General features: G+C 35.8%; 1 protein-coding gene across 1 annotated transcript in view; it reads right to left on the bottom strand.

Annotated features, from left to right (window-relative positions):
• Positions 1-7,666: 7,666 nt before the first annotated feature.
• The window catches only part of LOC120628337 (organic cation transporter protein-like), a 28,438-nt gene continuing 21,973 nt past the window's right edge, over positions 7,667-14,131 (bottom strand). The window contains exons 7-11 of the mRNA XM_039896660.1: positions 13,748-13,998; positions 13,026-13,105; positions 11,540-11,715; positions 8,906-9,078; positions 7,667-8,488 (exon numbers count right to left, since the gene is read on the bottom strand). Coding sequence (XP_039752594.1) covers positions 8,314-8,488; positions 8,906-9,078; positions 11,540-11,715; positions 13,026-13,105; positions 13,748-13,998 — 855 coding nt within the window. The 3' untranslated portion in view covers positions 7,667-8,313. The remainder of the gene's footprint in view (positions 8,489-8,905; positions 9,079-11,539; positions 11,716-13,025; positions 13,106-13,747; positions 13,999-14,131) is intronic.

Raw genomic sequence — 14,131 nt, 5'->3', positions numbered from 1 at the left:
TAAATGGCAAAGAGAAGATGTTAAAACGAATTGTATGCCAACTTTATGTTAAATGGGTTTCTTAAAAATGCTAGTTACGCTGTTTTAGTCTGCTTGGTACGAGTTTGATTACAAATAGTTAATTTAAGCTTTCAAGAAATGAACTATAAAGTATAAATTGGCTTGTTAAGATTTTTCCTGACAACAAAATGTTGGTACCGTATTAAACCAGCGCGGCGTATTTATATAATAAATATTATGTCATTAAACTATGCTTTATCTCATTTTGAGCCCGGCTCCACACTATGCCCTGAACGCTTGCTTCAGCACCGTTTGCCCAAGGTGAGGATCGTCAACTCAAATCGACAAATCGTCAACAATATATGCATCATCATCATCTTAACAGACCGTTACCGGCCCACTACAGGGCACGGGTATCCTCCCACAATGAGAAGGACTTAGGCTGTAGTCCACCAAAAATACAATGTGTAAACGATAACCGAAATAATACTTCACAGGCTTCAGAGGAACACAGTCGAAAACCTGATAGTTTTGCACGCCTCATAAGCGGAGCGTGAGGTGATGCTCTCGACATGTCAAAAAACACAGTCTTTCAAAACTTAAATGATGTTTATTTTTATTAGTATAACACTTACAGGATAATATGAGTGCACTAACATCAAGTTAAATAATCTGTATAGCACATCCCTATCCCTATCCCTATTATTACTAATACATGTATTATAAATGTCAATATAAGTTTGTTTGTTACGCTTTCACGCAAAAACTACTTAACCGATCCTCATGAAACTTTGTACACATATGAATTGAATGCCATATCAAAAAACAAAATCAAGCGCAGACGAAGTCGCCGGCAACAGCTAGTATGATATATATCTTAAGCAATTATTCTTGTTAAATATAGTAAATAATAATAAAACTAATCATTCTTTGACGTTCGTGTGTCTGTGTTTACGGATCCGTGTATGTGGCAGAGAAATTGGACGAAAAAATTATCTTACCGGAATATATTTTTTTTTATTATATAAAGTAATGCACTGTACTGATTCCTAGTTAATATTAGCGTTCTAAGTACTGTCGTTTAATTAAAATTTATCAAAAAGTAAAAAAATACGACTGCGTTGTATCTATGTATACATTTTTTTTTTTTAGTAAATTTTTTTCCCACCTTAGAATTATGGTGCCACCTTTTTTTTTATTTTTGTTTTGTTATTTAGTTTGCTTGGGTATAAATTGCTCTAGCTTCATATCTCAATATTAACTGACTGTGAGATGGTGATAATAAAAAAGTTTTGGCTAAGTATGTTGTGGCCTCTTCTTAGACCAGGGCGCGTATGGGACCCCCTAGATTTAGTTTAAAGTTAACGAATACAGTTATCACCATCACTAACATTAGTGTAACATGTTAATTGTATGAACGCTTAATAAGTGCCTGTAATGAGGTCTACATGAATAAAATATTTTTGAATTTGAATTTGAATTTAGAAGCGTCGTACGACACGCGGGAAGATGGGGCAGGGAGGGAGGAATCATATTCCAAAACCAGAATAATAAGTCACATTTAAAGAAGACATGTTGTGCTGAACCATCTCGGAACACGGGTCTCGTCTTGGTATACCCAAAGCTCCAAAAAGGCGTGCCGATGGATGAACTCGGTTCCCCCGAAATAGAGGCTTGAATCCTAACCACCAGGCTATAAACACTTGGCTATCACCGCTTTTATATATATGTAACATATACCTACATTGTTTTACTTTACATAAAGAAGATACATTTAAATGCTCGTTCACATTGAATCTGATTGAGTATCGACTAATAATAAGTGTAAATAGATCTTTATTTGTCACCATAGAGTTCGAAAGAGATGTACATCCAGAGTCATTTTTCTATGACATTTTGTTTATTACAAATCTTTGACGATTCTTTCTTTACATTTTAAAATCTGGTTTGTCTATGGATCTCCTCATTACTGATTCGATCACGTAGAGATACTCCGAGAATAGCTCTCTCCCAAGGTCCCCCTGAGTGACCTTGAGACTTCTTATGAGAACCATTGTTAATATAAAATTATTTGCATCGTTATCATTTCCATTTTTTTTTAATAATGTAATAATAATAACAACGGGAGTTGTCGATATTTAGGCCAATTTAAAGATCGTCGTCACGACAGGACTGCGGAAGTGCGAGATTTCAATTTGGATATGCAGAATCTAACTATCCGCTTTCGTGTTCTTTTTGGTTGCTATTTCACGAACTGTTCGACATACTAAGCTAAAGTACTAAAGTGACGTTGTCAGTGTTACTACACTGACAACGTCACTTTTAAATTAAGAAGCTTTACAATGCTTACTTGTTTTGCATAATTCTATCACTGGATTCCACACGCTTGCTAAGACCTTTTAACCGTTTTTAAGAAATGTTGATTAACCCGTCAAAAGTCGGGACCGCAGCCGGGCTACTGTGCCTAGAGTGTCGGGCTTCTAAGGGGATACACACGAAAATCTTAGTATAAAATCTTCAGCCTATTTCCTATTGTATATATATATTTATTTTATTTATTATTTATTCGTGATAGAGCATTCGGTAGGAGGAGCTAAACTACACTTTCGGGGGGCCGAGATCGAATTCCAGCACGCACCTTTTAATTTTCTAAGTTATGAGCGTTTTAAGTAATTAAAATATCACTTGCTTGAACGGGAAAGGTAAACATCGCGAGGAAATCATCATGCATGCACCTGCACGCCTGATAGTTCTTCATAATATTCTCAAAGTGGTGCGGAGTCCACCAATCCGCAGTGGGCCAGCTTGGTGGACTACGGCCTTAACCCCTTCTCATTGTGGGAGGAGACCCGTTATGTTATGATGATTTATTCGTAATCAACGGCTTTACAATAAAAATTGATTTATAAATAGTTTCACTTATAAATAGTTGCTAGTCCACAAAGATCACATAAACATAAGATTTTAAATAGGTGCTGTTTCGGATTTAATATAAAAATAATAAGAACTTTTTTTAAATAAATATATAAAACAGCAGATAAGTATATATATATGAATGAATGAATGAATACACTTTTATTGTACACCAAAGAAAAAATGTAGTTAAGATATAAATACATATCAAGAGAGCACAATTTGGCGGCCTTATCGCTACATAGCGATTTCTTCCAGGCAACCAATGGCGTAAAAGGAAAAAACATAGAAAATAGGTAGGTGGTGCAATAAATAAGATAGATAGTAAATAAATATATATCTCGCTCTCTTACTGATAAAAACCGGGACCGGTATCTTATAGTTAATACTTAGTGCTCTCCGAGGCAAGCGACTTGCCTTAGAAAACGCCAATTTTCTTACGACTGGTGCCTTCTTGCACTAATCTAGAGTTTTTGTTTATCAGTCGCAACATTTTTTGACTCTATGGCACGCCCTGAGTACTTCGCAATTAGATCCTAATAATTTTCCTTCAGCTACATCCCGTAACAAGAAGTCATATGTTATGTACATGATACGCTATAGTCGTCTCAATTCATTTTAATATAAGCCCTAGAATTCTGTGAAAGGAAACATTGTAGTTCTATATATAACCAGTTGTAATAATTTACAGTGTAAAGGAATTGAAATAGAACCAGCGAATTGTGAGCCGGTCTGCACACGTTAAGTTCCGTACAAAACACGCATTATGGAACACTAAATATTAATATTAATAAATTAAGTATGGAGCGAAAAACAAAAAAAAAAAACGTTTCTTGTATCAGCCTTTTACGCTTCATGAGATAGGTACAGCCTGCTGGCCGAAAGACAGAGGGACAGACAGACTCACACCGGACACTATGAAATAAGGTCCCTCTTTATCTTATATGTCATACTAATATACTGAAGACTTTGTTTGTTTGTTTACTTGAATGTTATGATCTCAGCAACTACTGGAATGATTTGAAAAATTATTTCAGTGTTGGATAGCCCATTTATCGAGGAAAGCTATAGGCTATCATCACGCTAAGACTAAAAGAAGCGTAGCATCAATGAAGAATGACTCAAAATGGGTTTTTTTTTCTTCTAAGAGCTTTCGCTGCATGTGCTGCGTACATGGTCAAAGTTTGATGAAATCGATAAATCGGTTGATTTCGATAAAATCATGTATGATAAAGTTGTTCTCTTTTAAAAGTTATAAAAACAGTCCGCAACAGTTTATATCTGTCTTTTAAGGTTCATTTATACGGACGAAGTCGCGAGGGACCGCTATAACATATACAGTGTTTCACAGAAAAAAAATATTCTTGACTCTATCATCATCATCATATCGACCCATTGCCGGCCCACTACAGGGCACGGGTCTCCTCCCACATGAGAAGGGTTTGGGCCGTAGTCCACCACGCTAGCCCAGTGCGGATTGGTGAACACATTCTTCTCTTCTTAAAGTATTATATTATTATAAAAAATTTGGCATATATTAAAATATTATATCAACACATGTTTTTTTAAATAACAATAGATGGACTAAGCTAATGGCCGACCTGATGTTAAGTGGAAATATCGTATATCAATAGAGCTACACTTGTCAGAGTATGGGTCCTGCAAAGTGCCCTGTGTCCATCAATCTGAGGCTTAGGTGTTAGGCCTCATGTGCCTGTTATTACACTGGCAACCACACTCTTTCGACCGAAAAACAGCACTGCTGCTTGGCGGCAGAAAAAGTGATCTTCTTCTCGTTAGAATCTGCCTTCCGACCGGTGGTAGAGTCACTACAAACAGACAGACTTGACGTTTCAAAAGTGCTTATATTAGGCCTACTTGAAATAAATGAATTTTGAATTTTGAATGCAAAAAACGTGTGTGTACATAAGTACACACACGTTTTTGTGTGTCTCTCTTCTTGAGCTGTTTTTAACGCCTTTGGTTGCCTGGAAGAGATCGCTATGTAGTGATAAGGCCGCCAAATTGTATACCTTTTGTTAATATTTTACTTTTAATTTGTTATGTTTATGTGGTGTACAATAAAAGTGTATTCATTCATTCATTCACGCGATAGAAGTTATACTTCTTTGGCGTAGATAGATAAAAATCTTTTCAAAAGTTTTATCTTGTTCTATTTTCTAACAATAGAAAAAAAGCTATTTAATACATTGAAAGTATTATTATAACTCATTATCTAGTTATCCCATTATCGGACCACCAATTTGAACATTAAAATTTGAGATTTTTGTACAATTGAATTATTTAAATCACTTTTAAAGCCCGCATACTTAGACAATTGAAAGTGTACAGTGTCAAACCTATTTTTAAAAACTAAAATGTTGTTAGCTAACTTCAGGGTATTGTCGGTGGTTTGCGATTGCGCATCGTAAAATTTACTCCCATCATTTTTCCCTAACGCGCCAAAAGAAGTATAACTTCAAATAAAACAAAGTGCAACGTTGCACACTGAAATAGAATTCGGTCATCTAACGATCTTATATGTATGAATGTATTCCGTAGAATGAAATCGTAAAATCGTAAGATAAAATGCAAACAAACGTAACATTTTCACGCAGAAACGCGTAAGTAACGCATAAGACGCTAACTGTGAACAAACAATCAAAAGTGAGAACTAAACAAACTTCAGTTATGTTAAATATATTAAATAGTAACAAAATATGTTAAAACGCAGAGCAAATAATAACTAATGCTGCAGAATACCAGATATAGGCGCATGACGTAAGTAAGTTGATAAGAAAAACAGCGCGGCAGTTGTTAGTATTATCTGATTTAAAAGCCTTTGTGTTGTGTAATTATTGCCTTAAACAAGAGATTCCAGATTCGATTCGCCTTGGTAATATTTACTTCAAGTATTCAGACATCGTCACTATAATATTTTTAACTTACACATTCTATGCTTTGTCTAATTTAGGATGATCATTTTTACACACACACACAATTCAGTATCCTAGTAGGAATGGATTTCATATTACTTGAAATCGATAGTTTCATGGCAATGGTATATGGTCAGATTATAATTTATGATACTAAAAATTATAATATTTATTTTCATAAAATCATTCTCATCTATGAATTTTGCTTGCTACACGACTGGCAATAATCATCATGATTCCTAATTATAAAACTAAAATAGTTTCTTATAGTATTATTTTAACAAGCAAATGAGATATTTGAAGTTATACTTCTTTTGGCGTGTTAGGGAAAAATGGTATGAGTAAATTTTTGGAATGCGCGCGCACTCCGTCTCAAAAAAAACGACCCCATGAAGTTAGCTATAGTCAACATTTTTGTTTTTCTAAAATAGGTTTGACAGTTGACTTTCAATAATTCAAACAATACCTTTTTTCTATTGTTAATGTCGTTTTTTCTACAAACGTAGAATAAGGGGAAAGATAAAATTTTTGAAAAGATTTTTATCTTGTTACGCCAAAAAAGTATAACTGCTAACGCGTGTACATAAGTACATACATGGTTTTTTTAGGTCAGTCAGTTAGTTTTAATAGATACTGAAACCAATACTGTATTTTTCACATTTTTCTCTGTCTTTCTATATCTTGGCCACCTTTCTGCCTATTAAGGTAACAGAAATCCTCTCTCATAGCTAGGAGAGGTGGTTCTTAAGATTGATATTCACTACGAGGCTCCAATACGGGTTGGTGGTTGGTCAAAATATCGTGACACGAATCAAAGTACATAGGTTACTTAGGTACTAGGTTCACTTCCATTTTTCTACAGTACATAAGAATAGTATTAACAGGTAAAATAAAACAAGTAAGTTTTATTTTATGAAATTAATTACTTTATTATTATTATCACAGAACGGTTTAGTTTTTATAATTTCGAACCAAAAAAAATACTAAATGGCATCTCAGAAGCAGTTTCAAATTCAACTAATAAATAAGTGAGTACTTCTAATGCATTAGCAGACAAAAAAATTGAGTTTAAAGGCAAGTTATCAAAAACATACAAGACAATGCTAAAAAACAGACCACTGAAACGATTTACTCGTAAATTACATAGCCCAAACATACAAAGTTGACAGTCTTTGTAAGTCACTTTGCAAGAAAACTTAAGCTTTTTAACACAGTTTTTGTGCAAAGTTTCTATCTCTTGGCCTTACCAGGGTCCGTTGTTATTATATACAAATACATCGTTAAGCACATCGTTGTAATAACTTGCTAGGAACAGAAAATTATCTTTATATATGTATTTCTCACAAAAGTGTTGCTTAACTAAACCAACGAATATATTCAGCATTAACTATAAGTACTGTGCATTTACAACTAAAATTAATGAAACATCCGTTTACACTAACTTAACTAAAAGAAAATAAATAACAGGTTCAGATGTAGTCACGTCCAAACTGATTAAAGAATTTTACTGATAAAATTGCCTTTCAGTTCGACTGCAACTTAGAAAACAACAATATATGTTCTTGTCATGTTAAACCAATTTCTGATTTAGTATCGGTAGGGGGTATTTCTCAGAACCATTTTCACTAATATTAAACTTTATCATCTAAAAATCTGTGGATTCTTCTCAGAATATTTTATGTAAAAACAGATGTTAGAAAAACAAGCATTCTAATAATATATAAGAAGGATTTTGTACTCATCAAATTGGATCTATTTATAACACTCGTATAACAAATCATAAATAAATACGCATTCTATGTACAATTTTAAACTTTTAAGAGATCGTTCGAATATTAAAAAAATGAAATACAAAATAATATAAATATTCGATGACATAGCTAATCCCACCACGAGTTATAGGCGTAGAATTCAAGCTCGTAGGACTTATGAAAATCCTTTCTCAGGGTATGCTAATGTCACCACAATTATCTATGTCCCAAATTTTAACTGGATATGCTGTTAGGTCTGCAATTTTTGATCGATCGATCGTTATCATCACAAACTCAGTTTTTCAGTCTGAGGTTGCAGTCACTTGGGACAAAAACTGCGTTATTTATAAGCTTTTAATGTTACTTTGCAACAAAACTGCGTTTTAAAATGTTCCAAGGTAACATCGCATGTGAACTGTTCTTGTTTCAAAAAACTGAGGTATGATAATTATAGCAAAGATTTTAGAAACTTCTCCTCTTCTCTCATTAGAAACAATATTTAATAAGAGATTAGACACACCTCTCTGTTCCAATGCAGACTGGTTGGATTATATGACAAACCCTGAGTAACTTATTATCAGTTTCAGCCATTGCAGATAATACCTAACAACAATTCCGTTTATCTCACAATCACACTTCGGCAAATCAATTGGTCAAAGTTTCCATAGGTTCATTGTCATAGCCAAGTTTTATTTATCCTCTAGGAATTAGAATCAAACTCCACTGTTGTCCTGGTTTCTCCTCGCGGACCTAGACGATAATCTGATAGAAGCTCTAACGGAAGCCCTGGACCCAGAAGCCGGCAAGGATCTTATGAAGTGATCTTCTTGATTTCGCGCCGAAGATCGAGTGTTGTATGTCTCTGGGATACTTGTCTCGTTCTTCTTTCTGTAAAAAGTTACAAATGAATATTAATGTCTTTGTAGGTTGTTCATGCAGCAACGTGGTAGTGGATACACGTGTTTTTCGGTAAAGAGATACTTAAAGAGCTGGAGAGAGTGCCTATTTTATATCTCTTAATATGAAGTGTTAAGCGAGCCTACAACAGGGCGCGAGAATCATGCGGGTTTGGCCGTATTCTACCGAGCTTGTCAACTCTTCACACACCTTTGAGAACGTTATGGAGAACTCTCAGGCATGACGATGACGATGTTTTCCTTCACCGTTGAAGCAAGTGATATTTTAAATTTCTTAAATTAACGCACATAACTACGAAAAGTCAGAGGTGCGTTACGATGAGTCCGAAGCTCCATCCACTGCTATATTAACATATGCAGCAGTGGGATGGTTGTTGACTATAATTACCTGGGAAAACATGGCATATCCCAGAACGTCTGATCCTTGCCGAAGTTCTCTCCGTCAGCGAGGGTTTGCGGCATCTCTGTGTCCATCGTCTCCGGAAGCAGCAGACACAGAAAGCCGCCCGCTATGCCAAGTACGCCCAGGATTAGGAGCGGCAGGTCTTGAGATATGTTACCCTAGAAGTTTAAATTTATAGTCATAAATAACGGACCAAGCAGATGTTGGACATAGGTCTTACTTAGTTCCAAAATCCACCATTCTGGGCCGCTTGTTTCTAACGCCTCTCAGCGAGTCGCTTGGTGGTAGTCTGTCCACCTCGTTGGAGGCCGACCTACGCTGCGTTTACCGGTGCTATTCCAGCACCCCGACGTTCGGTTCTCCGAGCTAAGTGCCCCGCCCATTGCCACTATAGCTTCGCGCCTCGTTGAGGTATGTCGGTAACTCTTGCTCTTCTACGGAGCTTCTCATTTCAGATTTGATTACGTAAAGATACTCCTAGCACAGTTCTCTCCATCGGAGAGTCTGAGGACTCTTGAGGCTGGTCAAGAGTTCGATTCCCACCACTGGAAAATGTTTGTATAGTGGGCATGGTGGTGGTTTTTATCGGTATATTATAAGTATTTAATATGTATTTTATTCATAAATATTCGTTGTTGTTGTTTTAGTACCCATAAAATCTATTGCTTCTACGCTTACTTTGGGGCTAGATGGCAATGTGTGTATTATCGTAATATTTTATTTTATTCATTAGATACAGATATAGATAGATAAATACAGCAGTTCGTCGCCTTTGATTTCGAGGTAATGCCGACATTGTCTAGACAGCGTATAGAGGCTGAACAGATGTATTTTGACGCTCGTGATCTCGTGGTAAATGCGATATTGTACGTGGCAAGGAAGGAATCTCACTGGCGTCAATAGTTTAACTACCCTTACTGATGCCAGTAAGGGTCCTTCAAATCTACCATCGCCAAATTTAAGTTATAATCGTCGATTTAAACAGTGGTCGTTTATTCTAGGGATACCTACACTCAACAACTTTGTGCCGCCTTGTATTCAGTGGCTAGGTCTTCTATCAACTTAGTGGGTGGTCCTGAGATATCTGATGGACCAATACACAAAAGTGCAGTAAAAGCACATTAGATTGTTCCATTGATTCGCACGCTATATTTTTTCCCCACAGTTATACAAAACTAGCTGACCCGTGCAACTTCGTTGCACCAAATCGGTTATTACCGGAAAACACAAATAAAAAGACAATTTCTAAAAGTGAATCCTAGCTAGATCGATTTATCGCCCCCGAAACTCCTGTATACTAAATTTCATGAAAATCGTTGGATTCCGAGATTCCAATTATATATATACAAGAAGTGCTCGTTTAAAGATATAAGATAAGATAACAGAATCTGCGTTCAATAAAATTAACGCCTGTTTAAAAAGTGTGGCAATATTACTACAAATTGACACTGCTATGATAATAACAGAAAGCGTATCGCGACATTACCGGTTCAGATATAGGCTTGGCTTTATTCGTTCTATTTGCGTTTCTGGTAGGTCAGGAATATGTCCAAACACTGACAATTTCCTTGTTATATGCAAATATAACTGAAGTGAAATTTCTATCAGATCTTGCGGTTCCGCAAGCCCGGAGTGAAGCCCAAAAGCTTCGTCATGTTATGCCCGTAACACTTTTCATTTCTGATTACTACTCTAGTGATGCAAACTTCCTGGAGAAAAAAAACTCCATAGAACGCCATTTTGTGCAAGGTAGAAGGCACTAGAACGCGTGGTAGGTCAACCAAACTATGGACCGATCGAATCAATTCAGCAGTGGGTGGTCCCTTACATGGGTGTACCAGATTGTCTGAAAATAAGGGGAAGTGACGAATGATCGTGAGGCTAGTAACAACTGCGCCACAGCCAGTGTCCTAGAGAAGAAGGTGAGAGACAGTCGTTTATGAGACTGGTCAAAGGTTTTTTTTAATTTCCTTCCCCGAAGCGTGCGGCGCGGCACTCTTGTCTCCATGTTGTATGTAGTTTTTTCCTTTTCTTTGTCACTTGTTAGAAGTTAAAAGTTTCAATTTTCAACTTTAAATTAAAAATCTAAGTATTAATTCACGGCACTTAAATTTTTAAATTTAGACCAACATTTTCATAACTTTCATCAAAGCTACGAAGCTGATTATTTTATGCATACAAGTACTCATGAGAATTCGGTTGCAAAAAAAGAAAACTCTAAAAAAAAGTATTTTGCTTTTTTTTAGAATTTTTTTAAGATGGTCATGTCGAAATTCTTAAAAAAATCTAAAAAAAAATTATAACTAAAACTATAAAAAATCGCGGAACATAAATGGGAGTGATTCGGGTACCCCACAACATACCGGCCACCCTGTATATCTTTATATATATATTTCTTGTGTGCGTGTGTATGTCACTGAACTCTTCCTAAACGGCTGGACCAATTTGAATGAATTTTTTGGTATGCGTTTGGGTGGCACCCTGGATGATTTACATTCACAAATCAGCCCGACAGATGGCGCTGGAAATTATATATATCTATTTTTTTTGGCCGCACGTTATCGTAACGTAAGTCCAAGTTCACTTGGATGATATTTAATAAAAAAAATTCAAACTTACCAGGTAAACGACAAAAGGAGCGACTATTGACGCCACATATCCCATGATGTGGATTAAAGCGACTCCTTGAGCCCGGACCACAGTTGGTAGCAACTCAGCCGCGTATTGTAACCCGATGTTATAGGATATGTTGACGGCGAATCTACCGAGGATGGCTAGAGATGCTGAAGGACCACCTAGATAAAATATAACACAAATGCGTGGTCAAATGCGGGTCGAGAAACGCAGTAGGTAGGAGTCAGTAGGCACGAACACAAATTTTGTAAAACTGCCCTATGGTATTCCGAAGTGTCCACAAAACCCAGAAATAACTCATTTTGCTAAAATAAAAGCTTTTGTTCATATAAATTATATTTTAAAAAAAAGATATCCCGCGAAAACGCACGACGGGTGTCATGACCGTACTCGTGACGTCATAGAAAAATAAGAACTTTAGTAAGTCCATTCATAGCTAAAGTTTATTGATTTTGGTATTGATAACAAAAAACTCAGTATAACTTATAGTTTGAAATCACAAAATACTTGAGATTTAGAATAGAATAGAATTACTTTATTACTATTTGTGACTCCTAAATACTCAACTAATTTAATAGTTTGTAAAAATTCTAATGATTATGAACTAAATGATTATACAAAACTAGGCAATCTACGACAATACATCGCCATCTAGCCCCAAAGTAAGCGCAGCTTGTGTTATGGGTAAATCTGCAATTTAGACGGCCGATTGGCGCGGTTTGCAGCGACCCTGCTTTCTGAGCCCAAAGCCGTGGGTTCGATTCCCACAACTGGAAAATTTTTGTGTGATGAGCATGAATGTTTTTCAGTGTCTGGGTGTTTATACGTATATGCTTATTATTTATGTATATTATTCATCTGTCACTTAGTACCCATAACACAAGCTACGCTTACTTTGGGGCTAGGTGGCGATGTGTGTATTGTCTTAGTATAAATCTCCTGTCACGATGTTTGTCCGCGATGGACTCCTAAACTACTTAACCGATTTTAAATTAAATTGGCACACCGTGAGCAGTCTGGTCCAACTTAAGAGATAGGATAGCTTAGATCTTTAATTATAGTCGCAATTTTATTTAATTCAAATTATTTGTCTATAATTAATTTACAGTCACATGTTTTATATATATACTACTATACTCATTTAAGGCTTAGCGATACTGAATACTTTAAAAACTAAATCAAACGCAGACGAAGTCGCGGGTAAGAGCTAGTATTTTATATTTATTTTATAATGAAAGTAATTTGATTAATTTTTGATACACTTTAATATATAACTGCGAAAATTCTTTTTTATCATAAAAACAATTACTGAACCTTATTAGGATTATAAATGCGAAAGAGTGTAAGTTTTTTTGCCCTCCTCATAGAGTTGTTTGAAAAGACGGAGAGTAAAATATCTAGGCCAAATGGTTCTTTCGGATATCTTAATTATAAGAACTACAGTAGCTTATTCAAATAGATAAGTACTTACCAACGGGAACAGCTGTGGCCAGTAAACTGAAAATGCCACTAACTACCATGGACCCACAAGCCAGCCACCTCCTGCCCCATCTGAAAATGAAACAACGTAAAGGAATCTTGCTTCGGTCATGACACTAATACAAATCATCTGTATGTTTGTGACCATCTGATATGCAATAATATATAAGGAATATCAGGGAATCATTGATACAGTACAGTTACACAAATTAAATCAAATACACTTTATTGTACACCACAGACAAAGCAATAAAAAAAAAGTTTTAAACATCTTCATTTATAAGAATCGATGCATGTCTATTAAAAAGATGTATAATTTATACCGTTTTTCTGTGCAGCAAAGATTCACCACGAACTAGGGTAGGTTAAAAACGCGTCTTGCGTAAACCGGTTAATTTTGGTTTATTAAACGTTGTGAAATATAGCATTTCGTTTCGTTTTATCATTAACCGGTAAAACGCAGAACATTAAAATAAAAACATTTTGGTTTTTAAACAAAATTTGCCGGTAAATTTAAACCGGTTCCGCGCCCTGGCTGGGGCGCTTAGTTCTAAATTCTAAGGTTAAATAAAAAGGATAGAAAGTCCTAAGAAACCTTAATGATTAGTTCCGACTGAGGAATGAATTCGTAAAAAACATAATAATTGAAATTATATATAGAGCAATCACAACTAATCCTTTTATAGTAAGTATAATATATTTTCTAAATCTTACCTATCAAGCACCACAGTCAAAAACGTATCAGCTGGGAACTCCGTGGCGGTCGCAATAGTGAAGGTCAGGAATATGTCTAGACCCAAAGACCCGACGTTCCGTACATGGCCGTCGAACACCAGGGATATGGCCATCCAAATGACTATGAGGAGCAAAGCATTGCGTCGTAGCCGGGGTGTCCGGAAGATGTCCAGAACTGAATAAGTTTTGGATTCAGCTTCGGATTCCTTGATCGCTTTTTGAGTTGCATCCTGGAAAGAGGTAAGAATATCTATTATTGTATGGATGTAGTATGGATGAATTAATGAATAGAAAATAACAGACATGTTTTGTCATGTGCATCAAGTGACGTATAAATGAAAAAGCTTGTTCTAAGGGATATTT

The sequence above is a fragment of the Pararge aegeria genome, chromosome 12, assembly GCF_905163445.1.
Source record: "Pararge aegeria chromosome 12, ilParAegt1.1, whole genome shotgun sequence".
NCBI lineage: Eukaryota > Metazoa > Arthropoda > Insecta > Lepidoptera > Nymphalidae > Pararge > Pararge aegeria.
This window is presented reverse-complemented; position numbering and strand designations above follow the sequence as displayed.